This window comes from Fusarium falciforme, chromosome 6, assembly GCF_026873545.1.
Source record: "Fusarium falciforme chromosome 6, complete sequence".
Lineage (NCBI taxonomy): Eukaryota > Fungi > Ascomycota > Sordariomycetes > Hypocreales > Nectriaceae > Fusarium > Fusarium falciforme.
In genome coordinates, this window is record NC_070549.1 from 3689164 (window position 1) to 3716227 (window position 27064).

A 27064-nucleotide genomic window follows, 5' to 3' on the forward strand; every position below is an offset into this window, starting at 1 on the left:
CCCGGAAATTTGCAGGGTCGTCGTCGGAGCGAGTACCAAGCACAGTATCCCGTACCTCAGTGGTAAATGAACAGCTAAACAGGTATGAATTGTCTGGAGCACACGACCTGAGAGCTATTCGGTTTGTTGTTCGGACCGATAAATTATGCGGGTCCATCTAAAAGCAATGAACTTCGCAGCCCTTATAAAGTCGGTATCTGTAGGAAGATTATTCGAGCTTGAAGGCCACAAACCACAACACTTGGATCACCACCTCGTGGCCAAGCCTGATTTCTCTTTCCTCCTTGCTTTCCCTTGTTTTCAGTATCGTTGAGAAGCACACTCATCACTTGGTTCTAAGCACAAAGCCCATGACCCAAACCTGGGCTTGAACACCCTGATATTACATCATGACGGCAGCCGAGGCCGATGGCGAAAGGGTCAAGCGACAGGGCACCACGCCAGCCACCACCGAGACCGACACCAGTTCCAATACGGAGAAGAAACCGGAGGACTTTGCCTTCGAGCTTACCTGGGCCCGAAAAAGCGCCCACATCGGGCCCTCCACGGCTCCCGTCTTTTACCCAGTGTCCCAGAACGGATACCGATGCGACGGCTACCCCGGTGAGAACAACAACACCGCCAATGGGGAAGCCGGTACCCCGGGTTCCTGGACCCCGAATGACAAGGACCCGTTTGAGGTGGTATTTGACGGTGGCGATGCCGACCCCATGTCTCCCCGGAGTATGAAGACGGCACGCAAATGGTTGATCCTGAGCGTTCTTTCGGGGGCGGGCCTGTGCTTGTAAGTGATTCCTTTTCAGCCGGCATACGATGCGCCAGTATACAATGTAAAAGTCATACCAACGTTGTCCCAGCACAACTGCTAGCTCCATCTACAGCTCCACGTACGCTCAGATGGATGCAGAGTTTAACTGTTCTCGTATCGTTTCGACGCTCGGAATCTCCACATACGTGCTGGGCATCGGTTTCGGCCCCATGTTCCTTGGTCCCCTGAGCGAGTTCTTTGGCCGTCGCCTGATATACCTCATCGCTTGGACCCTGTACATTCTTTGGATCATTCCCCAGGCCGTCGCCCACAACATCGCCACCATGGTCGTCGCCCGCCTCTTCGACGGGCTGGCAGGCAGCGCCTTCCTCGCCGTCTCCGGCGGCACCGTCAGCGACCTCTTCAACCGCGATGAACTACAGGCCCCCATGCTGTTCCACTCCTTGGTCCAGTTTCTCGGGCCCGCCCTAGGCACGGTCTTGGGTGGCTTCATCAACTCTCACGCCGACTGGCGGTGGACGTACTACGTCCTACTCATCTGGGCGGTTATCCAGCTCGTTCTGGTCGTCTTCCTGGTGCCAGAGACATATCGTGAGTGCCAATTAATCCTTGAGTTGCTACTGTATTGCTGATATCAATGGCCGCAGACCCCGTCATTCTCCGTGACATGGCTAGGGCGAGGAGAAAGAACACTGGTGACGACCGTTGGAAAGCCCCTATGGAAAAGGCCAACAAGTCCATTGCCAGGACTATCAGCCTCTCTCTCCTTCGGCCCTTCCAGCTGCTCATCTTTGAGTTCATGGTCCTCAACCTGTGCGTCTTCTCCGCCATCCTCCTCGGCATTCTCTACCTCTTCTTCGGCGCCTTCCCCCTCGTCTTCCGCAACGCCCACGACTTCAACCTGTGGCAGGTCGGCCTCAGCTTCCTGGGTATCCTAGTTGGCACGCTTATGGCTGGGGCTGCGGACCCGATGTTTCACGGCATTCGCCGCTGCCTTGTCGCTCGCCTCGAGAAAAAGACGGGTATTCAGGGGTCCAGCGAGCCCGAATTTCGGCTCCCACCCGCCATCTGCGGCTCATTCCTTGTTACCATTGGGTTATTCACTTTCGGATGGACAACTTTCCCTCATGTTCACTGGATCGTGCCCATCATCGGGTCAAGCATATTTGGTGCAGGGTGAGTGCTGGCCCCCACTCCGATTGCCCTCTGTCATTCAATTACACGCTAGTCCGCCAGCATGGCAGCGATGGGGATATAGGGTGGGCGCCTATTTCCCGGTCTAACAAAGACGTCTGTACACTGAATTTGACTGCAGCTCGCCACAACTTAGTGCTGTCTCGGTTATCAGCACCGATGGGGTTCGGAAGGGTGGTGATCTTGGACTTCTACCATGGACACTGCACGAGTTATGCCACTAACTGTGCATTCTTGCAGAAATCTGCTGGTTTTTACCAGTATCTTTACCTTCCTAGTAAGCAGTGTCGTCGAGCCAAGAGCTTCACAATAGCCCAGTGCCTTTAGTTGTGCTGTGCGGACGGTGTGGGGGCGGACGAAGGGTTGGGGCTGACGACGAGGCACAGGTCGACGCGTATCCCCTCTATGCGGCGAGCGCACTTGCGGCCAATGCCTTTGTGCGCTGTCTGTTCGCAGGTGAGTCCATCGCAGACACCGGCCAGTCAGCTGAGAACCTATTAACCAGGAAGTCGCCGCTTTAGCCACATTCCCCTTGTTCGGGAACCAGATGTACGACAAGCTCGGATATCAGTGGGCCTCATCTCTCCTTGGCTTCCTGACGCTTGCCATGCTGCCGTTCCCATATTTGTTCTTTAGGTACGGCAAGAGGATCAGGGGCAACAGCAGATTTGCCACGGATTGAGATGGATGGCATGCCAAAGATAGCATTACATAGTGAGATTGCTTTTCACGCAACGGGTCGATGCAGGTGGTGTGATAATCGTGGGATTCCCGAGGGATAAACCGGTGGTGCTGGGTTTATATTAGTAGAGGGGATAGTCGCGTATATATATATATATTACTTCCTAACAGTCATAGCTTAAACAAGTCCTATGTAGTCGTAGCAGTTGTACAGTACACCACATTATGGCGTCTTTCCGCCTGACACAACCTCTCGATGCAGGCGGTTAACGTTTGCAGGGACTAGAAGAGTTTTCAAATTTAATAACCGCCTTACCATTATACTGAAACGAAAACTGTTAGCCAGAGTTGCTTCAAGCTTAATTTTGCAAAATAGACACGAGTTAGAACCTCAACTCACCTCTCCAAACTGTGAGGACAGCCCAGGCAGGTCTTCTAGGCGTTGAATATTCACAACGGGCTTGACTAGACCCCTCTGAACAAACCCAATAGCTTCCAGGATGTCTTCCTTTGTTCCGACCGCAGATCCCACAATGTTGATGCCCATGTCGATAAGAAGCAGTGGATGGAAAGAAACCAGCTGGTCAGGGGGCGGTATTCCAACACTAACCAGTGTGCCAAAGGCCGCGACAATGCCCAACGCTGCATTGTATGCGCCGCCTGAAGCTGCACAGACGAGGACCAGGTCAGCACCAGTCTGTCCCATGGCAGCTTTAACGTCCCGCCGTAAATCCTGGCTCTGGGCCGCATCGACAAAGCAATCTGCCCCGGACGAGAGGCACATGTCCCGCTTTGCATCGCCCACATCAACCCCCAGGACGCGATAGCCCATGGCCTTGGCGTACTGAACCGCCAGCGCGCCCACGCCGCCGCCAGCCCCTGAGACAGCAACCCACTTTCCGCCGACAACGCCGGCATTCTTGATCGCGGCGTAAGCAGTGACGCCGCCGCACAGGATCGGGGCGATCACCTCGTCGGGCACGGTGATGTGGGCGGGGATGCGCAACAGGTAGCGGCTCGGCACAAGGGCGTACTCGGCGAAAGTGCCGTCCCTCTTGCGGCCCGAGTTGAGCTGCTCCTTGCATCGCGTCTCGCCACCCGCGTGGAGGCAGAACTCGCATACGCCGCAGACGTCGCGGAGCCAGGCGATGCCGATCCGGTCGCCGACCTTGACCTGCGCCGACGGCACGGCGCTACCCAGCTGCACGACGTAGCCGACGCCCTCGTGGCCCAGGATGTCTCGCGTGGGGCCCAGCTCGCCGGTCGCCAGACCCATATCTGTGCCGCAGACACCGCTGACGGAGAGGCGGACGAGCACATCCGTCGGACCCGGCTCCGGCCGTTGTACATCGGCGATCTCGAACTTGAAGCTGCCCTTGGAGCGCTGTTCTTGCTCGAGTCAGATTGGAGTGGATATAATCCCGGAAGGGGGGAAACTTGCCACAACCACTGCAGCTCGCATTGACGTCGGGAGAGAAGACATCTTCACGACGGATTATTTCACTTTTCCTTGCTCTGCAGACTAAGAAGATGAAGGCTAAGGCGGGAACTTGAATTCGCACAGGAAAAGACAGAGCTGAGCTAACTTGAGGAGATGGAGGAGAGCCTTTGGATAGCCCAGGTACTTAAGGCTGGGCCATGCTCTAGGTAGATGTACTTGTCAACGAGCCTAGCACAAGGTCCCTTGCCTTCTCTGTGGGGTGACCCCACGATGTCTGATTTCCCCACATCCCTACGTAGGCCCCGCATCCCACACCTCATCTCGCCCAGCGGCACTCATGATCCCGAGTCGGGTGTCCGAATCTGGGTCTCTACCGCGGCAGCCCAAAGCTATAGCTTGCCAGGCTCGATACTCCTCTTCAGCTCGAATCCCCTCCCTCGCAGGCGGGCTGGCCAGATGCCGCTCTTCCCTGGAGCCAGGATGCCATTGGGGTCCAACGTGTCCTTGAGCTGCTGGTTGAATTTGAGTGAGGCATTTCCGTTCCAGTTGTACACGCTAGCGATCTGATCCATGTAGCAGAGATGAGTTCGATACTCGCCGTAGCCCTGCGGGTCTGTGTCAGCTGGTGCTCAGTCCGGCCACGCCTCAAAGAAGCTCACCTCGGCTGCAGCGTCGTCGATCAGGAGCTCAATGCATCGGTGAGCCTTCTTGCGCTGCTTGGGGTCGGTCTTGTCAAATGTCAGGCAGACTTTTTTCATTTTTGACGCGTCAGCCCCGATCCAACTTCAAGGGTAGAGATGGTGATCCTGTCAAACATACCAATGTGGTGTAGCTCTCGCCACCCAACGACGAATGTTCCAATATAGTCGAAACCAAACTCCTTGAACCGACGCTTGACCATTTCGCACTGCTTGTTTGCGTCAATGCCCGTCGCGGGCGAGATGGGAGAGAAGCCAAGCAGAGACCCCCTCTCGCACGACCAGTTGAGCCAGCCCAGCTCGTAAGTGTTGGGCAAACCCTTGAGAGTTTCCTCCCGCATGTGGAGAACGGTCCGTTTTTCGCCCTCTGCCCTGGGCTTGGGGAACTTGTATCTGGCCTAAAGCAAGGTTCAGAGGGCGAAGTTGTGAAGCAGAATGTCAAGAACACGTACCCCGGGAATCTGCATAAAGGACGCCTTCAAAGCTTCCCACTGCACATCTCGCATAGGCTTCGGTCCATACATGGCGCCGTATATGTTCCACCGGCCTACGTTGATCTTCCTGGCGATTTCGTCGATCTCAGAGCTGGAAAGCACCTCCTTGTTGCTGGTGTAGTCACTCTTCGGACCATACACGGCAGCGTCGATGAGGGTATTTCTGATGGTAGGAGCATTCTGGATGACACCAGAGATGCGAAGAACACGAACGCGCTCTACGATCTCAGGCAGGTCTGTCTCTTTGGGGAACGAGAAGAGGTATGCTTGATAACCCTGGACGATGCCGTCAGCACGTGCTGTGTTTGAGAAATCGGGCAAAAGTGACAACTCACACCAGGATCAGGCATGAGCCAGACACCCATCTTGGTAACAATTCCAAAGTTAGACTGAGTGAAGATGCCGTCCGGGTAGGGACCGTAACCTGCGATTCTCTCATGTGAGTGACACGAATGTGAAGAAGAGATGAGAAAAAGACTGACCATATTGGAACGTTTGCCAAGTGGTGTTGCCAGGCAGGGCGCCCATGCCTGTACGCATCACCTCGCCAGAGGGCAGGACAACCTCCATGCCACAGTGAAAGGAGAAGTGCTCCCCGTAAGGCGTGTATCCGGCGCCGCGCTTGAGGGCGTTACCAACGACGGAGCCCCCACCTGGACACTCGGTCAGCGGATTGTGGGGAATCCGAGGGGGTTTCTCTCAAGTAGCTCACCGAGATCGGGATTGTCAATCCACAGGTTTTGAAACCCATTCTTCTGGAGATGTTCATACAAGGCAAAATACGTGACACCGGGCTCTAGGAGGCAGGTACAATCTCGGCTGCTGACGTCAAGGACCTTGTTCATGCGGGCTCCGAGATCAAGGACGATGCTCCCGCGAAGGCGAGGGGCTGCACCGCCGTATCCTTGCCACAGATATGTCAGTATCCACTGCTGAGTTGAGGCTAGCCACGGGAGCCAATGGCTGACTTACCGAGATTGCGGCCTATCGACACTGGCCAGAGTGGTGTGAGGTACGTGTTGGCGAGCTTGACAACAGCACTCACTTCCTCGGTGCTTCCAGGGCACACAACGGCTCCAGCGAGAAAATGCTCCTTCTCCAAGATGTAGAACAAGTCATGTTCCTTGGGAAGGTTGTAGTAATGACCCTCCTCGTCCGGCTTCATGGACTGGCGTGTGTGAACGGTCACATTGTCGCTCCCGACAACTTTGGCCATCTCCAGCAGCACCTCACGGAAAGCACTGGCTGACACATCCGGTGGCAAGACCAGGACGCTGTCCTCAAGGGAGCCAATGTCGTTGATCGAGGCCATCGAAACTGGTGTGGTAGGTTTTTTGATATAGTCAAAGCCCAGCCCTTGATGGAATAACTAAGCCAGAAAACCGAAACTAGTGTGGTAAAAAGTGATGCGTAGACAAGGCGGGAATGCTTCAGTGTCTATTTGAGACAGATGGCAAAAAAATAGACGGGTCCTGAGGGTCTTTGAGTCCCAAGCACGAAGCCGAATCCTCTCGGGAGTCCGGTGGTGAATGTGGCTCCGTGGGACCCTCCAGGCTAGGCCCCACAAAGCCACCAACCCCAGACAGACTTGAACCCCCACCGAATGAAAAGGGGCTAGCCTGAAGTGGAACTTCCCCACGATTTGACGCTGTCAGCTTCAAGATGGTCAAGCGAAGGGGGCAGAGGTCAAATATCAGGGGTGATGAGGCTCCCATGTCGGGCCTTGGTGTTCGTCACCTTGGCTTCAACTACACAGTCTGAGCCTTCCGCCTCGAACCACTCGAGAACTTTTTTTCGATCGGAACTTCTGAACCTGCTGCACCTCTCAAAGGCAAAGTGATTCTCCCTGTATCTGTCCAAATGGGTTTCCTAGGTGGTCTTCTGGCTCAGCTATCACATCAACGGCCGGACTTCAACTAATACCAACAGAACACGAGGTCAACGCATCATAGCATCATATCCCAATGCTAACAGGATGATTTCTCGGGTGGATCGCCATCGTTGACACACAACGTGCCCCATGCACCTACCCTAGAGATCATCATCGTTGGCTTCGTGAGAGCGCATGCCGTCTAGGGTGACAACGCCGACAGGACTCCTCAGCGCAGGTGAGGTTGCAAACTTGTCGAGCGGATGACCAAATAGATGCTGGACCTTCCAGGCGTCGGTGGCTTAGCCGCGACAGTTGCTCTTGGATTATTGGGACACAAAATCAAGGGAGAACTCATTCGTCACTAGGCGGAGACGCGATCAATTGCTCGGTATAACAGCGAATCAGAAATGCGCGTGAGTGGAGTGTTAGCGAGACGCTGATTGGAAGCAGACGGGGACTCGACAGCCAATCGCAGGTTGTTTTAGTTTTGGGCGCCCTGAGCTAGACCAAAAAGAGCTAGTGAGTAGGTAGGTGACTTGATCCAATAGCGGAATTTTGCCCCGAGAGCCTGTGCCTCAGATTCGGCACCGCTCTACCCCGCATTCCCCCAGAAAAAGTAGGAAAGGGATAGCGCGGGGGAGCACTTGACCTACCTGAGTCAGTGGTGCAGATGGTCGTGTTTATGAACGTCAGTTTGGGCTTTCCCCTCTTCACTGCTTCCTTTTCCTCTTGCTTCTTGTTCTCCATACAAAATAAAACAAAAACAAAAATAGGACTCTTGTGTTCTATAGTAATCACCTTGAGGCCTCTCGCTGCCACTTATCCTCAACCCCCCTATTTTCCCCGTTCGCTCTTTCTTCATCCCCCATCTCGCGTGAGAGAGTCGATTCAGCTGGGTCTTCTCAAACACAGACGGACTGCCGCTGTATCCATGCCACCCAGAACTTGTTCCTACTGTGACAGCAGCTTTTCAAAGATTGAGCATCTCAAGCGTCATGAGCGCTCGCGTGAGTAGCATGTGTCTTGCTGAACCCTCCCGGTCCGTGGCTGCGTTTGCAGCAAGTCGCTGATGAGTCTGCCAGACACGGGTGAGAAGCCCTTTGAATGTCGGAAATGCCACAAGAGATTCTCGCGAGGGTATGTTGTGACAACCTGGCCTTGCCTGTGGGCGCCGACGCTGACTGCTGTGTGCGACGTGTAGAGACGTTCTGAGTCGGCATCTGAAAGGACACGGCGACAACGACAAGGCCCACAAGAACGCCTCCAAATTAACCCGGGTGCGCTTGCAAGAGAGGCAACACGGCCCCGAATCTCCAACTGGCAACACTGTCGTTGTGTGGCCCTTGGGCTCCGCGTCTTCGCCCTCACGCTCGTCCCGTCACAGCCCTCAGCAGCCCGGGCTAGATGAGGCACCCAGTGGCACCAACAGTGCCCCGAACAATGCCACCGTCTCCAGCATCGACACTTTGGACCCCGACATCGTCATCCCGAATGCCCGGGAGATCCCTGTTGCTCCGAATCTCGAACCTTCCGCCCAGGCTGATCTCGGCTCCCTGGACCAACAGACCGCGTCTCCGACTCCCTCCCACGGTGCCCGGCGATCCGAGAAGCCCCCCTTGAGCCATGAGATTCAGAACCGGATCACGCTTGGTCGCTCCAAGCCGACCCCGAGAGTTGGCCAGGAAGATGACGAGATGCAAGCTCTCTTCTCTTTTTCATACAGCATGCCGCCCATCTCGGAAACTTCCATCGCCGATCATGAGCTCTCCAATACCATGGCTCACAGCCAAGCCGAACCCGATGTGCTCATGAGCAACAGTGTAGATTCCGCGGCCCACTTGAGCATCCCCGACGAGACGCAACCCACAACCACTTTTCGACGCGACAGTCTGCACGGCCACGACACCAGTGCTCTATCAGATCAGGACCTGGGTCATCTCCTGGGGCAGTATGTCGACAGAACATGGCCGCCCGCTGAACCAGACTGGCTCCCCGGCTTGGACACAGAGTTGACGATTCCGGATCTCAACTGGCGTAGCTGGGGAAACAACCCTTTACTCAGCTTCGATGTCACTGCCCCTTTGGATCATCCCATAAAGAGGAGGAGGAAGACCGCGAGCTTCACATCTGAGATTCCCGACGAGCGCTTTGCTGAGATGGCCAAGCTGTGGCCCAAGAGGGGTGACCAGCCCTGGCAGCTTATGCAGACGCTGTGGTCAGATTCTGTCACTCACAGAGGCAGCAATCTCTTCTCTGATACTAAGCATGCCGGCGACTCTTATGTTGCGACTGGTCCCAAGTCAGCTGAAGGTAGGCTCGACGACCAGCGACGGATGAGCATGAGCCAAGAGTACGGGGTGGAGTGTCCTTCAGTGGTAATACCTGCGCAGAAACATGAGTGATTTGTTGCGGTGTGCTGATACTTCTCACAACAGGCACGATTATCTCAAGAGATACGTTTTCCCACGCTCGACATGTTGGAAATCTGCATCGAAATCTACTTTCACAGGTTCCACCCGCTCATGCCGTTTGTCCATAAACCGACCTTTTCCCCTAAACACAGCCCCAACATGATCGTGTTTCCTATATGCCTGATTGGCCTTTTTCACTTGGACCCGGCAAGGACTCGTGGCTTCGTTGCCAGACACTTATCAGTGAGTTCATGACCAAGACTGCTCTTTCCATCTCGCCCACTCGACACCCGAGACTGCAGCACATTAACACTCTGCCTCAGAAAGTGATGGAAAACTGTAGCACTCTTCTCTCCAAGCCATGGTCGAGATCCGATTCTAGGCCATTGCTTGTCGTCCTGGCGTCATCTACGTTGGCGCTGTCATGCGCAGCTGCCATGGAGGTCTGTACACGATCGCGGTGGCCGACTCGGGGCGCAAAGTGCGCTAACAGAGGAGTAGGAACGTGTCCATTCTGAGCAGACTCACACGCTTTACTCCAAAGTTCTCTCGGTACGTTGGCTTTGCTCGCCTGTCCAGTACGCTGCTGTCTAATCATCGACGATTTGAAACAGGTTGCACAGCAGAATGGTCTCTTTGAGGCTGGCAAAGGACAGCCGCTTGCTTCGGTGCTCCCCCAAGGAATGTCAGACGACTCAGCCTGGAAGGCTTGGGCAAGAGTTGAGTCAACAAAGAGGTAAACCCACTTGCCGGGCTGACGCAGAGACTGCCCTATCATGTACTGTGATGTGATGGAGGTGTTCAATCAGAGCAGTGCTGATGTGGTGATCTCAGACTGATCGCCTGCCTCATCATGGTGGACTCGTTCTTCTCCTCTGGCATGAGAACCCACCCCATAATCCGCCTAGACACGATGCGCTTCTACACCCCGTGCTCGACAGCGCTCTTCGAAGCCCCTGACGCGACTCGGTGGGCGCAGCTAGACTCGGCCGGCCAGTGCATGAAGCCCAGCATGCTGAACCTTCGACCCAACCAGACCTTCTTACCGGCAGACGTCCCGTCGAGCTCGATCGGGCTGTACTCGCTCCTGTCGGCCGTGTGGCTGCGGCTTACTGACGTGAAATATCGACTTTTCCTGCAGGTCCCAACACCGACCCCTCTCATTCCAGGAGAGCTGTACCAGAAAGATGAAGCCGGGGCGTTGCTGGTGCCACTGCTGAGAGACATCTACACAACATACAAGGCTGACCTGGTGCGGAGCAATCCAAACAACGTCTCGTTTTGGCATGTCATGTGCATCAGCATTACGACCAACATGGACATTTTGGAGATTGCTGCTGGGCGCGAGGGTATCCATGCTGGGAAAGAGGCACTCGAGAGTATCGCAGGCTGGGCGCAGAGTCCCTCGGCAAGGCGGGCGTGTTTGCACGCAGCCCACATATACGCAGCCATGTCAAGGAGAAAAGTCAGCGATGGGACCACGTTCCTGTCAGAGGATGCAATCTTCAACGCCGCGCTCGTGCTTGGCCTCTACCTCCTGGTAGGTCCGGACTCGCTGCAGCAGGGCGGCAAAACAGAGCCGTTTGAACTGCTGGACGACGTCGACTGGAGCGAGCTTGCCGAGGAGGGTTTTACTGGCTACGTGTCCTCCTCCTCCAACGCAGCCAAGAGCTCGCCCGCTGTCCGGTTCGTGTCTATGGGTGGGCCGGTTTCTTTCAGCAGCATGGTGCTTCCGGGAGGCCTTAACTCAGCCAGGAGGGTGTTGGTCGACTTCGTGAGTCTTCTAGAGGAGGTGGGGAAGTGGAAGGCGGGAAAGTTGTGTCACATACTCCGCCTCATGAGCGACAGCGTGACTGATCTCTGATTTTGAAAACCACCTGGATCCAGCTGCTCGTTTATTGCACACGCAGAGAACCATAGGGCCGGACCCTGGGCCTGTTGATTCTATCCAACGTAAAAAATGACAACGGTGCGAATTCTGCCATTTGTTTAAAAGACACTTCAGATTTCTAGGAATGGTCATCAGCCGAGACGCATCTTTTCCTTTTGTTATATTGTTCACTTCTCGGAAGGGTGGCAGTGGCTCCTCAGTCCGCGTCTCTGAAGCTTCGTTGTTATGGTCATTGGCATGGCTTCTAGCACTCATGTCAAGACTGTGGTAATAGTCCAATCTGTCGCTGTCTGCCTCCTTTTCCTCGCTCAGGTGCTGCAGGAGAGCAGGGATCTCAGGGAGAATCGATTCTGAATGCACCCAGTTAGGAGATTTGAAGTGATAGCTGCAGTGATTCATGCGTGCGTCATGTACACTGACCGATAGCTTGTTCACACAATCCGCCCGTTCTGACTGTGGAGTTGCCCACACGCAAGGAACAGACACAAGGTGCGGGACAAGAAAGTCCTGCTGGCCTCGACTTCGTAGCTGTCGCCACCGGGGTAGAGGTCATCGGAGCGGCCAAGTCCACTGCCGTAGAGGTAGGCTCGGAACTCGGAGGCTGAGTTATGGTGGAAGTAGGGCAGACGGAACGAGCGAGACGTTATATTCCAGTGACGTCCAAATCAGAGGATGTCTGCAAATGGCACATTAGAGTCTTTCAACTTAGCCATCAAGACGTTATCAATAGAGGGGTCGATGTGGTCCGTTCTGCGAAGCGAACTTGGTCAAGTCATACCATCCTGCGGATCAGTTGTTAGGACGCGTCCTTGGGTTATCTTGAGGGCAGATAGAGCACGCAGTGGCCCTGAATGCTGGTCTTATGTGCATGAGGCTATGGATCGGCCGAGATAGAGAGGGTGGAGCACATTTGAGGTTCCATAGGAAAGAATATAGACGTGAAAATCAGGGCAGGTCATGTTACTTTCTTAAGACGTTTGGACACGGGGCCGCCATCTTTTGAGCTTAATAAAGCATGTACAGATACAGCTTCTCTACACGGTTCGCCCTCAACTAGCAGTCCCAGCTCCCCAGGCAACGACCGGTGGACCACTTCAATACTCCGTACATGCCGGAGGGGGCAATGTTAGGGGGCGTCGTACCCAAGGCAGCATCTAGCGTCAACTTTGACTTTGCGGGGCAGTTCAAGCCCCCTGAGAACGGTCCCACGTCCGTACCACATGCACGTGGGGCCCCTTTTCTTCCCCCACAAACATCGCCACAGAAACACCATAACTACTTCCAGCTGGGGCTCGTGTTTTACTCCAGACGTATATTTTTATGCCGAACAAGTGTGTACACCAAGATATACTGAAAAAGTAATATACTCTGCAACATGTCTCGCCGTGAGTTTCAGGGGAAAGTTGTCGTCGTTACAGGAGGAGGCAGCGGGTAAAGCCCATCGTCGTCCTTTCACCTTTGCCCTGATTATTGACGAGATATAGGTTTGGTAAAGCTTGTGCAGAGATCTTGGGCTCACAGGGTAAGGCCCAGACATATGTTAGGCATCTAACCCCTCCAACTAACTGGAGAGCTTCATAGGAGCCTCGGTTTTTGTGAACGATGAACGCAATGGGGGCAAGGTAGGAACCGTTCCTAGCCTTTTATTCTTTTTTTTCTTTTTATTCGCGGTTACTACGATAGCCGCTAACAGTATGCACAGGATGCTCTGGCGACCGTCGAGTCGATTCGAAGCCGTGGTGGCACTGCGGTAGCGAACGGGAACAGTGTCCTGGCTGGCGATGCCATCATCGAAACTGCCATTGCCACCTTTGGGTCGATTGACATCTTGATCAACGCAACCGTTTATACTCCACCAACGGGAAGCATTGCCGATGTAAACAGCCTTGACTGGGAGGTGTCAAAAGACGTTCAAATCAAGGGAAGCTACAAGGTAATCAAGAGATCGGCATCATCAAACAAGAAGGTTCCGGGGAACTGACTGTAAGACACGAAGACCACCAACGCAGCCTGGAAGCACTTTCGAGCGCAGGGATATGGCCGCGTTGTAAACATGTCGTCCCTCGCTGCTCTTCATGGACTCCCACAGCAGACTGTTGAATGTGGTGAGTTGATCCCTCACATTCACTTGGTCGGTTCAAACAGCCTCTAACCTCAAGGGTCAAAAGCGGCCAACCATTCGCAAATTGGCTATACTTTCACTCTCGCCAAAGAAGGCGCCAAAAAGAACATCTTTGCCAACATCGTGTTCCCTGTCGGTATGAAACGTCCTGTGCTTTTCCCAGAGCCGAGAAAAAAGATGACTGACATACCATCTCCCAGGTGGAACTACTGACAACGAGGCATCTACTGCTGCCTTCGTCTCGTTCCTGGTTCACGAGCGAAACAAGACAGAGAACGGAGGCGCTTATGAACTTGGGGGCGGTCGAGTTGCTAAGCTGCGCTGGCAGAGATCAGGCGGTCTGTTGCTGCGCGCAGACGATTCCCTAGGACCTGAAGCTGTCATCAAGGGGTGGTCGAGAGTGGTTGATTTTGAGAGACCAGAGTATCCATCGGGTCCCAACAAGTTTCTGGATCTTCTCAACGATGGTCTGAAACTGCCCGTCAAAAAGTATCCAGCATCCATTTCTTTCAAGGACAGAGCCGTCCTGATAACAGGTGCTGGCTCAGGGTGAGCTCTCCACCCCCAACGTCTCCTAGCTCCCCAGATTGTCTAATGAACTACTCAGCCTCGGACGTGCGTATGCACTACATTTTGCTCGACTTGGCGCGTCCGTCATGGCCAACGACATCGCGGACCCCTCGAGCGTCGTCGACGAAATCCACCAAATGGGCGGCATCGCCGCTGGGACGGTGGGCTCTGCAGAAGAGGGCCAGAAGCACGTCCAGGCTACCATCGAAGCCTTTGGGAGAATCGATGTGGTCGTCAACAATGCTGGCATCTTGCGGGATAAGGCGTTCCACAACATGAGTGAATCCATGTGGGACCCCGTTCTCTCTGTCCATCTTCAAGGAACCTACAACACGTGTCGCGCTGCGTGGCCGTACTTTGTCAAGCAGAAACATGGGCGCATCGTAAATACCACCAGCGTGACCGGCATCTACGGCTCGTTTGGCCAAGCTAACTACGCTGCGGCTGTAAGTACCAGTCGGCCCTATACATCTTTGCAGGAGCACTGTTGACACGTTTGACCTCTTAGAAATCAGCCATCATAGGCCTCACACGGGCACTGGCTCGTGCGGGCGCTCAGTACAATATTCTAGCAAACGTTATTGCCCCTAACGCTGGGACAAACATGACCAAGAGCATCCTCAGTGACGAAGTGTCCAAGGCACTCAAGCCAGACCACGTGGCACCTCTTGTGTCTGCTCTCTCTGGCGACGCAGCCCCTTCTGACCCAACAGAGGGAGTCTACGAGGTGGGCAGCGGCTGGTTCGGCAAGACGCGGTGGGAGAGGCAACCTGGCTGGTCTCTTGTGACCGATGGCACAAGTCTCGATGACATTCTGGCCAAGTTGTCAAGCTTTGCCGCCTCTCAGCCTACGTATCCTACCAGTGTAGAAGAGCATATGCGTATTCTGTCCCGTGAGGCGTCTAATTCCCAGGTAAGTCTATATCTCTACCCCTTTTCGCAGCACAAGGAGCTCAACTGAAACGTGACAGTCCGCCTCTGCCGAGAAGGTCCTTGCCAACATCCGACAAGCTAAAGAAGCAAAGCCCCAAGGATCCATTTACACTTACACTGAACGCGACCTGATCCTTTATGCCCTTTCTATTGGTGCCCATCACAGCAACCTCCCGCTCGTCTGGGAAAGCCACAAGGACTTCACAGCTCTGCCAGTGTTCGGACTCATCCCCTTCTTCAACGCAAAGCTCCCATACAAGATGGAAGACCTCATGCTTGGCTACGACCAACGCATGCTCCTCCACGTGGATCAGTACCTGGAGATCCGCTCGCCCATTCCCCCCTCGGGAGAGCTGCGCACGTTCCCCAAGCTCATCCAGGTCGTCGACAAGGGCAGAGACGCCATGGTGGTCCAGGGCTTCACGACCGTTACGGACAAGAACCAAGAAGTCTTCTTGAACGAGACTACTGTGCTTGTCCGTGGGTCAGGCGGCTTCGGCGGCGACAGTGTGCTCGCAGACCGCGGAGCCGCAACGGCAAGGAACAACCCGCCCTGGCGAGCGCCGGATGTCATGGTTGAGGAGAAGACTCACGAAGGACAGGCCGCGCTGTACCGGCTCAACGGAGATCTGAACCCCTTGCATGTTGATCCCGAGTTCAGTCAGAAGGGTGGCTTCAAGGAGCCCATTCTGCATGGGCTCTGCTCCCTCGGAATTGCTGGGAAGCATATCTTCCAGACCTACGGGCCATACAAGAGTGTGAAAGCCAGATTTAGAAGCGTAGTTCTTCCTGGGCAGACCCTACAGACCGAAATGTGGAAGGAGAATAACAAGGTCGTCTTCCAAGTCCTGGTGAAGGAGACGGGTGAGAAGGCTATTAGTGGAGGCGCAGTAGAGCTTGATTTGCGACGGGCTTCCTTTTTGTAGATTTGAACGGCAATTAGAAAGGGCTGGTGATTTTGCTACTGCAAAGTTGGGATGAATAGATTTTTAGAGTCATATCTGGAGTTTCTACTTTACTAGATGATGAATCTAAGTAATGGGACTACAAAGAGAGAGAGGTTTAGTCTTGCTATCTTGGCTTAGTTAGGAGTTCTGCCATTCCTAACGGCCTGGACTATTGTCATGCCCATGATACTGATCATGCCACACGGTGACTTTATTCTGAGACCTCTGACGAAGAGTACAGACGAGGACAAGGATAGCTACAGCCTGACATTGGCTTGCAAAAATTGGTTGCATAGATGCTCCAAGGGGTACTATTTGTAACTCTCCTAGATTTACAATGACCAGTGTTACAGCTTAGATGCCACAGGGCTTTTGTAGTAGTGAAAGATTTGGGGGTTGCAAAAAGACAGGAGGCCGTGCCTCCCCCATTCACCACCGATGCCCGACTCCTTGTGGCCCGCCAGATAAGCTTGAGGAAGAGGTTTCTCAAAGCTGTTGATCCAAACAGTCCCGGCGTGGATGCGAGAGGCGATTCGGTGTGCTCGGTCAATGTCAGACGACCAGACAGCTCCTCCAAGGCCGGTCGTCGTGTCATTCACTCGAGAGAGCAACTCGTCTTCGTCTGACCAGGACAGAACCGGAACGATAGGTCCTGAGAAAGGGCAATTAGAACTTTTGAGTGGCCGAGTTTCAACATAGATGTATCAAACGTACCAAATGCCTCGGCTTTGACAACGAGAGAATCGTCCGGGGGGTTGTCAACGATGGATGGGAGGATAATGAAGCTTGAAGCGTCGGCTGGGAGCTGCCCGCCTAGAGCAAACCTGTATCCCTTGTCCATAGAATCTTTCAGAATGGATCTCACCACGTTGTATTGCATCTCATTCTGCACAGGCCCCAGCATCATGCCACCAGGCGTAGATGGAGACCCTACTTTCCACGACTTAACCACCTCAACCATCTTCCTGAGGAAAGCATCATATATATCCTTATGGACATAGACCCGCTTACTAGCAACGCATAGCTGGCCAGAGTTAAAGAATGACCCAAGAGCCACCTGGGGCGCGACAATATCTATATCGACATCTGGAAAAATGATACTTGCGCTGTTACCTCCTAGCTCCAGAGTGATGTTCTTTAGGCCAGAGCTCGCGCTAGCCATAATCTTCTTACCGGTGGCGGTTGACCCAGTGAAGCTGATCTTCTGGATGGCCGGATGGTTACATATCCTCGGCCCCAGATCATCGCCTCCGTGCATGGCCTGGATCACGCCCGCGGGGAAAATGTGGCGGATTATCTCGGTAAACTTGATGATGCTGTAGGGGGTATATGGCGACGGCTTTGTGATGACGCAGTTGCCCGCGAGCAAGGCGGGGACAATCTTGCCGACTGCGAGGACGAGAGGGTAGTTCCATGGGCAGATAGCGCCCACGATGCCGATGGGGCCATAGGTCAACGTGAGGCGAAGATCAGCGTCGTCCTGGATGATTTCTGGCTGCGGTTGCGGCAACGTGGCTACCAGATGAACTCATGTTAAGATACGGCGTACGGCAAATTCGTTCAGGAGTTCATACAGTAAAAGTTGAAAAAGTCGAGAGCGTGCTGAACTTCGAGATCTCCAAATTGCGGTGGTTTTCCGCCTTCAAGAGACAGCAACTGAGCAATGCTCGCCCTATGCTGCTCGAGCAAGACTTTTGCCCGGCCCAGACAATCCTGTCTCTTCCCCCACGGAGTCGAAGACCACTTTGTCGAGGCCTCTTGGGCTGCAGAGACAGCATCCTCCAGGTCCTGGGCTGTAGCGATGGGGACGTTCCAGAGGGGCTCGCGGGTTGAGGGATTGATCCCGTGGCCCAGATGGGCAGACGATCGGAGAGCTCCCGCAATCACATTGCTGAAGGCGTGGAAGTCGACAGTACTCATCTTGAAGTATATATTTATTTTATTTTATTTTTAACTTAGATTTATAAAAATATTTCTCTTAGCTTTATAATATTAAATAAACAACTAATTAATTACTTATTAACTATAATATATTATTAATTAATATATATTAAGTTTTAAACTTTATTAAGTAATATTTATAGCTTAAAATAGATTTTCTTTTATAAATATAATTATTAAAAAATAAATTATAAAAGTCTAATTATTATTTATAATTAATTTAAGGTTATAATACATATAATTATTATTATTTAACTTTATATTACCTAAAATAAAGATTAAAGTATTATAATTAATATCTTAATAATTTTAATAATAAAGGCTCTATATATTACAACCCAAGGGACCCCCAGGCCATATAATAAGAAGGACCTACCTTATTTTACTAATCACTATAGATCAAGGCAGATCATGCCCTATAGGATATAATCCCCTCTAGTCTATTAAGTAGGATTATAATAGCTTAGGCCCTATAAGCTATAATCTATTATAATCTGCCTTATCGCACTAATATATAAAACGCACTTATTATACCTTCTTATATAGTAGCTATAAGCTATTAATATAACTTAGTTATACTTAATACCTTTAAGTATATTACTAGATATAACTTATACCCTTTATTACTTAGACTATGCCTAGTACTTTTTACTAATATAAAGCTAATATAATTAGTTTATCCCTTAAGAAATATATAATTATTATATATTAATAGCTCTTATTTAATAATATATTATATACTTTAAGTAATACTATTATTATAATACCTAATATTAGATCTCTTTTTGCCTCTTATAATAAATTATTTTTATTATTAAAATTACTATTAAAATTACTATTATTCGCATATTTATATAAGCTAAGATATATATATTATATATTTAACCGGATAGGTTTAATTAATTAAACCTATAGACTTTTATCTACCGCCGAGTCTAGCGCTAAGCCTTAGCGCTAACTCTTTTTAGGTTTATACAACTCTAACGCTAACTCTGGGAATTAATCCCTCTAAAACCTATAACGCTAATAACCCTTATTTCTTAATATAGTTACGCCTATAGCTACATAGCTAGATCCTAGCTACCTATAAGACTTCTTTAATCCTCTTATTTAGCGGTATAAAAGGTCTTTATAGTTATTATAAGCATTATAACTTATACCCCGTGTTATTTATTATCTTATAAGTCCTTAAGGAATTTAATATCTTTACTAATAAGATCTTCCCTTTTTTCTAGCTTTTTTTTAAGAGCCCCTAATAAAAAAAGCGTTTTTTTAATAAAGTTAAACCTTTTATTAATATTATAACTAAGTAAAAAGAGGCTAAGTAAAAAAAAGATATTATAACTAAAGATTATAAGTTTAATTAGTATTAGTTTACTATATCGCGTGCTTATCTTAATGCTCTTAAGGCTATTATCTAATATTATTACTTATAGCCTATTATATATACTTTTTACGCCCTTATAAAGCTAATAGACCTCCTCGGCAAGGTTATCTTAGTTATATTAAAAGGTATACTAATAGGTATTAGCCGCGCTACTTTGATTATTTAGTTAAAGGTCTTTGCGAAAAGCTATTATAATCTCCTTAGCATATTATTAATTAGTTAACCGGTTATTAATTAGTTAATTAATTAGTTATAGTAGTTATTATTAGTTATAATTAAACCTCCTCTTACGAGGATAATAGAAGCGTAATCCTTTAAGATTTTAACCTCTTTAAGTAGTTAAGAATTACAATTAGAAGGTTAACATTAGAGGGGAGAGCTACTACATAAAGGGGATTTTAACCTCTTTAGTTAATTAAGATGCAAGCTATTTATTATAAATAGAGCTAGCTTTAGCGCGTTATTAAAGCTATTAATAATTATATAGATAAACCTTATTAATTTAAGCCTATTAAGACCTCTAGCTTTAGGTATAAAGCCTTTACTATTAAAACTACTAAGATATTAATTAAGATATTTTAATCCCTATTTTAGGTAGCATAAAGTAATATAATAATAATAAATTATTTATTACCCCCTAGTAAAAATAGCCTATAATTAAGCTAAAAAAATCTAATATCCTAATAAATATAAATAATAATAATAAAAAATATATTATCTTAGTCTTTTATAAAAATAAAGTCTATAAACTTAGGAATAAATATAATTATTTAAGTACTTAATATAATAACCTCTTAGATAATATATAAAATAATATTAAGATTACTAAAAAATAACTTATAAGTATAAAAATATTTATAAATAATATATAAAAATATTTTTACTAAGTTATAAAATAATAATAATAATAATATTAATAAATAATTAATAAATAATAAGACTAAATTAATTAATTTATTATACTATAAATATAATAAAATAACTTAATATAATAATAAGTCTATAACCTTAATAACCTAATATTTAAATATAATATTATTAATATAACTTATAAAAATATTAATAAAATTATTAAACTTAAAGACTTAGAGCTATTTAATAAATAAGTTATTTATATTAAGATATTTTTTATATCTCTTAGGGTATATTAATAATATTTCCTTACTTAGATAATTAATATTAAAAATAAGGTCTTATATATTAATAAATACCTTATAAGAAGTATATTTACTTAGTTTAAGCCTAAGCTATATAACTTTCTTAGGAATAGGCTAATTAAGGAAACTTAATTCTTTTTTATTAAATATAAAAACTTTAAAGATATAATTAAATAAAACTTTAAAATTATTAATAAGAAATAATAAGCTATATAGAAACTTAAAAACCTATAATAAATAAAGGCTACCTTAACTTATATAACTAAGTTTATATAAATTATATTATTTCTTAATTAAGAAATAAATACTCTTTAGATTATATTTTATAAAAAACTTAAAAATAAAATCAAGGATAAACTCTATAAAATAAAAAAAACCTAATAACCTATAAGACTATATTAATATAATTATTAAAATTAATAATTAGTAATTTAAGTAATATATAAAAAAGTCTAATAAGAAATAAATTTAAGGTAATAAAAATAATACTAATTAGTCTTAAAAATAAAAATAAGCTAAAGGTAATATATCTTATAAAACTTATATAAGACTTATAAAACTTAGAGTAGCCTAGAAAGATAATAAGGATATTAAGTATTATTATTATTATAAAAAGGGCTATAAGGCTAATAAATATTAAAAAAAATAATAAAATATTAAGGAAAGATATTATTAATTAAAACTATAATAAAACCTTCTAGAAGGTAAAAAATACTTAAATATAATTAATTAGGATAATAATCTCTAAATAGCTATTTATATTACTAAAATACTTAGAATAATATAAATAAGATATAACTATATTAATATTAGGTAAGGAGAAATTATTATACCTTACTAAGCTACTTACTTAATAAAAGAATAAGCTATTAGTAACTATATAATTAGTAATATTATAAAGAAATAACTCTATAAACTAATTAAACCTCTAAAAGTCTATTAGTTATATCTTATTAACCTAGATATATAAAACCCCTTATTAAAGCTAAATAATAATAAAAAGAAAAACCTTATTAATAAATAATAAATAATTACTATTATTTAGCTAAATTAATATTATAAACCTATTAATTATAACTAATATTTTATAAAAGTATAAATATAATAAAAATAAAATACTATATAAATCTATAAATAATAATATAGCTAATATATAATACTTTAGGAAGATAATTATAAGATATTAATCTATAAAGGGGTTAATAAATATTACTAGCTTAATATAGCTGCCTAATATATCTAACTAGCTAGAAAATAGCAAAATATAAATAATATAAAAAATATCTATATATAAGCATATTATAAAAAAATAACTATAAACCTAAGATAGCCTAAACCTTATTATAACCCATAGGATAACCTATGCGCGATATTTATATACCTATAATATAAAGAAATCTCTTAGGTATTATATAAGGATTACTACTATAGCATATATATTATAGATAAATAATAAAATAATTATTTTCTAATCTAATTATCTTAACTTAATATTAAACCTTACTTAGCTTATAAAACCATTTAATATAAAATAAAAAAATAATATAAAGGACTTAGTATTATTATATTATACTTTTACTCTTTAAAAAAAGGAGCTATTAGCTTAGAATAATAAATTATTATTACTATATAATAAATTATAATAGAATAAGAAGGAGTATTAGATAAAAGCTGCCTTAATATAAAAGTAATCCTTTATTATAAAGAAATATACTTATAATATAAATAATAAATATTAGCTATATATAACTAGCTAGAATATATAATAAAGAAAAGATTTAATTTCTTAATTTATTAAGGAAATATTATTAATAAAGAATAATATAAAGGTATTTAATTATATCTTAGAAAAGATTATAGACCTATAAATAAAATCCTATAGGAATATATTAATTATATCTAGCGTAGAGACCTTAATAAGATATACCTAGAAACCTAATAGCTAGATTATACCTATAATAGTAATAAGGCTATAAAATAAAATTACTAAGAATAGATTAATAATTAAATAAATAATTATAATTATAAAGCCTATATAAATAATAAATATAAGTTTAATTATTTTAGCTATATAATATTAAAAAATTAAATATCTTATTTAATATAAGGCAATAAATAAATAAATATAGGAAAAAACTACCTTAAAAGGCCTTTTATTTTATAAATAAAATATATAAATAAGGATACCTAGAACTAAAAGTATAAATTAAGGGAAAATAATTAAATACTTTAATAAATAATAAAACTAAATAAAATTACTTTAACCTAATAATAATAAATAAACTTAAGTTATTATAAAAGTATAAATAAATACCTTATTTAATTATTAACCTAGAAAGAATCCCTTTTAATTATAATAATAAAGTTATTAATTATAAGATTAATTACCTTAAAGTTTTTATTAAAAGAAAAAACTAACGGATATTATTTAATATTATACTTAATAAGTATTATAACTTTATAATTAGGTACTTATAGTTATAATATTATAATTTATATTTTAATTAGAGAATTAGCTGAGTATTTTCTTTTAATAATAAGATACCCTTTATAATAAATAATAACTTAAGATATAATATAAAATTTAAAGCTTTTATTAAAGATATTAGAGAAATTAAAAAAAAGTAAATATAAAATATCTCTTTACTTAAAGAGATATAATATAAATATTATAATAAATAGAAATAATAAAATTAATAAATAATTATATATATTATATAATAGTTTTATTAATTAAAAGAAAACCTTAAGTAAATTAAGAAGATATTAGAAAAAAGATAACTTAAAAATATTTTATTATAATATTATATCTATAAAAAGCTCTTTATAAAGGAACTTAAAATAGGCCTATTAAAATATATATATTATAACCTAGAAATTAAATTTATTAATAAGAAATAACCTAGCTTTAATAAACTTTATTTACTTAATAAAGTATAATTATTAATATTAAAAGAATATATTAAAGATATATTATAAAAGGGATATATTAAGAAAAGTAAGTTATTTATTAAATACCTTATTATATTTTAAAAAAAAATAATAAACTTTAATTTTATATTAATTTTAAAATATTTAATACTATTATAATTAAAGATTATATATTATTACCCCTTATTAATAAGTTAAAAGATTAATTTTTTAAAATATAGTATTTTATTATATTTAACCTTAAAGGAGCCTATAACTTTATCTAAATTAAGAAAAAATATAAATAAAAAATTACTTTTTATATTAAATATAAATTATTTAAGTATCTTATTCTACCTTTTAGACTTATTAATATACCTATTATATTTTAATAAATAATTAATAATATATTATAAAAATATCTAGATATATTTATTATATATTACTTAGATAATATTTTTATTTTCTTTAAAATAAAAGAAAAATATATAAAATATATTTATAAAATATTATAAATACTATAAGATATTAAATTATTAGTAAAAGCTAAGAAAAGTAAATTTTATACCTTAGAAGTAAAATTCCTTAGATATATTATCTCTTATAATAAGATATATATAAACCTTAAAAAGGTCTTAATAATTAAAAAATATAAAAAACTAATAAATATTAAAGAAATATAAGCCTTTTTTAGTTTTATTAATTATTATTATAAATTCTTTTAATAATTTAAGAAAATTATTATACTATTAATTAATCTTATAAAAAAAAATATTTATATTTAGAGATAAGGCTAAAAAAGCTTTTAATATAATTAAAGAATTTATCTTAAGTAAACTAATACTTAAGATATTTAATTTATTTTAATAAATTAAACTTAAAATAAATACCTTAGACTTTATATTAAGCGCCTAGATTAAATAATAAAATAATAAAAGACTTTTATACCTTATTATATTTTATTCCTATAAGTTATATAAAATAAAACTTAATTATTTTATATATAATATAAAATTCTATATAATAATTAATACCTTTAAGGAATTTTAATATTATTTCCTTAGAAGTAAATATTAAATTAAGATATATATAAATTATAAGAATATTATTTATTTTATAAAAACCTAAGAACTTAATAAATAATAATTATAATATATTAAATATTTTTTAGAATTTAATTATATTATTATTTATATTAAAGAAATAAAAAATAGCTAAGTAGATATTATTAGCTAATAACTTAACCTAGATATAAGAAAAATTAAAATAAAAAAATAGCTCTTATAATTTATATAAAAAAGATACCTTAAGTAATAAATAATTATTAATATTAAATAATAATTATTATTATATTACTTAATAAATAAATAAAAAAATAAAGTTATTATTAATATTACCCCTAGAGAACTTAAAAGACTTATAATTAGATAAGTAGACTAAATAAGAAGCTAATAAGAAATAATTATATATTAAAAATATATCTTTATACCTTAGAAATATATAAAAGAATTTATTAAATATTATTATTAAACTATAAAATATAATAAGAAACTTAATAATAGAGATTTCTAAGAAATAATATATTAATATTTTTATTAAAAAAACCTTAATATAAGACTTAAAAGTTACTTTAATTATAAAATATACTATAATAATATATAGCTAGAAGATAAGGACTTATTAAAATTATATAAATATAACTAAGTTATAGGAATATCTTATATTATTATTAGAAGTATTTATATAATAAAATAAGGTAATTTACTATTAAAATAAATCTTAAAATATAATAAATAACTCTTAAATAATAAAAAAATAAATAAATAATAAATATTAAAAGAATTATATTATAATCTTATATATAAAATATATAATTATTAATTATATAAATATTAAAGAATTAATAAAACCTTAAAATAAATTAAGATAATATTTATATTTCTTAAAATAAAGAAAATTATCTTAATAATTATTAATTAATATAACTTTTATATAAAAACTAAGGCATAATACTATAAACCCTATAGAAAACTATAATTACTTTTAATTATAAATAACTATAGGACTTAATTATTATAGACTTTATTATAAAATTATTTTTATTAAAAGAATTAGCTATTAGAACTTTTTATAATAATATTCTTATTATTATAAATAGACTTATAAAATTCTCTTATTTTATATCTTATAAAGAATTAATAATAATTAAAGAATTTATTTATTTTTTTTATTTTTATATTATAAAAATATATAATATATTACTTAAAATTATTATAAATTAAGGATTATTATTTATTTTAAAATTCTAATAAAGCCTTATTAGATACTTAGGGATTAATTATAAATTCTTTATTATATATTATAAAGAAATAAATAAGTAAATTAAATATATAAATTAAATATTAAAATAATACCTTTAATACTATATTAATTATAAATAAATTAATTAAGTAAAAAAGCTATTAGCTACCTAGCTAGCCTATAATATAGCTATTAATAAAAATATAAAGATTACCTTAATATATATTAACTTTAGATTTATCCTAAATACTTATTAATAAATTAGAGATATAATTATTAACCTTAAGGTAATTTTTATTAATAATTAATTTAAAAACTTCTATAAAGAAATATAAATAAAACTTAAATTTATTAGAAATAAAATAATAAATTATATTAATAAGAAAATAATTAAGGGATTAATCTTCTTAGAGGGAAATATAATTTATTTTATAATAAAAAATATTAAAATAAAATAATAAAATAAAAAACTTAATTATAAATATATTAAATTATATAAAATTAAGTAGAAAATCTTAAAATATAACTATAAATTAAACTTATTACTAAAGGTTAAGCTTTATTTAATCTTTTATATTTTATTACTTAAATTAATAAAAAATATTATTTAAATTAAAATTAATAATAGACTAAAAATACAGATTAATAAACTAAAGGAATATATTATAAAAGCTATTTTTAATATAAATAAAATTAATAATAAAATAATATATTTTATTAAATAAAAGAATTACCTTAATTTTAAAAATATATAAAAACCCTTAGAATACCTTACTAATATATAATACCTTTTAAAGGACTTTTATTAATAATATTAAAAAGAGAAATAAACTTAAGACTAATAGCACTTTAGTTAATAATATCTATAATACCTAGACTATATAGCGATTATAGCCTCTAACTTTGCCTTCTTAGTCGCCTTTAGCTTATTTAAGAAATAAAGACTATAAATAATTATCTTAATACCCTTAGTATATAATTAATATTTTTAATAATAAAGTTAGGTTAAATAAGCTAAAACCTTATTTATCTTTACTTAAGCTTTTTATATCTCTTATTATAAATATAAAAAGTCTTTTTTAATATATTCCTTTTTAGAATTTAAATAATTAAACTCTTAGTAAATATAATTTATTAAAAATTATTAATATTAAAAACCCTATAAGTATGTAAAAGACTGAAAAATAAAGACTATAAAGTCTGAAAATAGTATAGGGTAGGTAACTAAAATAGGAGGAGAATAGGCAGAGGAATCAGTCCTTATAAAAAGCTAATTAGCTAGATAGGGTATCATAGAGCAATAAAAGTGGGGTAAAATAATAGATAAGGTTATAAAGAAGAAGG

The 27064-nt window shown here is 41.3% G+C and overlaps 7 protein-coding genes across 7 annotated transcripts; 4 read left to right on the forward strand and 3 right to left on the reverse strand.

The window, feature by feature from the left end:
- Positions 1-389: 389 nt before the first annotated feature.
- On the forward strand, positions 390-2645 carry NCS54_00871700 (Fluconazole resistance protein; the record flags this gene model as incomplete). The annotated part of the gene is made up of 7 exons (XM_053154092.1): positions 390-784; positions 858-1360; positions 1417-1945; positions 2085-2127; positions 2204-2240; positions 2291-2419; positions 2485-2645. 7 exons carry the CDS (start codon positions 390-392, stop codon positions 2643-2645), a joined length of 1797 nt encoding a protein of 598 aa, XP_053010067.1.
- A 265-nt stretch (positions 2646-2910) lies between these two features.
- Positions 2911-4106, reverse strand: NCS54_00871800 (PKS-ER domain-containing protein; the record flags this gene model as incomplete). Its single annotated transcript, XM_053154093.1, has 3 exons — positions 2911-2967; positions 3045-4028; positions 4086-4106. The coding sequence occupies 3 exons, from the start codon at positions 4104-4106 to the stop codon at positions 2911-2913; spliced, it is 1062 nt and encodes a 353-aa protein (XP_053010068.1).
- A 368-nt stretch (positions 4107-4474) lies between these two features.
- Positions 4475-6589, reverse strand: NCS54_00871900 (FAD-binding PCMH-type domain-containing protein; the record flags this gene model as incomplete). Its single annotated transcript, XM_053154094.1, has 8 exons — positions 4475-4690; positions 4745-4833; positions 4905-5181; positions 5236-5553; positions 5613-5701; positions 5760-5930; positions 5990-6181; positions 6250-6589. The coding sequence occupies 8 exons, from the start codon at positions 6587-6589 to the stop codon at positions 4475-4477; spliced, it is 1692 nt and encodes a 563-aa protein (XP_053010069.1).
- Positions 6590-8145: 1556 nt separating this feature from the next.
- Positions 8146-9552, forward strand: NCS54_00872000 (Fungal-trans domain-containing protein; the record flags this gene model as incomplete). The annotated part of the gene is made up of 3 exons (XM_053154095.1): positions 8146-8157; positions 8210-8238; positions 8352-9552. The coding sequence occupies 3 exons, from the start codon at positions 8146-8148 to the stop codon at positions 9550-9552; spliced, it is 1242 nt and encodes a 413-aa protein (XP_053010070.1).
- A 446-nt stretch (positions 9553-9998) lies between these two features.
- On the forward strand, positions 9999-11425 carry NCS54_00872100 (Fungal-trans domain-containing protein; the record flags this gene model as incomplete). The annotated part of the gene is made up of 4 exons (XM_053154096.1): positions 9999-10004; positions 10063-10113; positions 10176-10297; positions 10396-11425. 4 exons carry the CDS (start codon positions 9999-10001, stop codon positions 11423-11425), a joined length of 1209 nt encoding a protein of 402 aa, XP_053010071.1.
- Positions 11426-12827: 1402 nt separating this feature from the next.
- On the forward strand, positions 12828-16003 carry NCS54_00872200 (MaoC-like domain-containing protein; the record flags this gene model as incomplete). The annotated part of the gene is made up of 9 exons (XM_053154097.1): positions 12828-12837; positions 12937-12974; positions 13155-13385; positions 13449-13557; positions 13621-13710; positions 13775-14123; positions 14182-14590; positions 14653-15057; positions 15116-16003. 9 exons carry the CDS (start codon positions 12828-12830, stop codon positions 16001-16003), a joined length of 2529 nt encoding a protein of 842 aa, XP_053010072.1.
- Positions 16004-16371: 368 nt separating this feature from the next.
- NCS54_00872300 (Aldedh domain-containing protein) lies at positions 16372-17944 on the reverse strand (the record flags this gene model as incomplete). Its single annotated transcript, XM_053154098.1, has 3 exons — positions 16372-16676; positions 16739-17539; positions 17599-17944. 3 exons carry the CDS (start codon positions 17942-17944, stop codon positions 16372-16374), a joined length of 1452 nt encoding a protein of 483 aa, XP_053010073.1.
- Positions 17945-27064: the final 9120 nt, after the last annotated feature.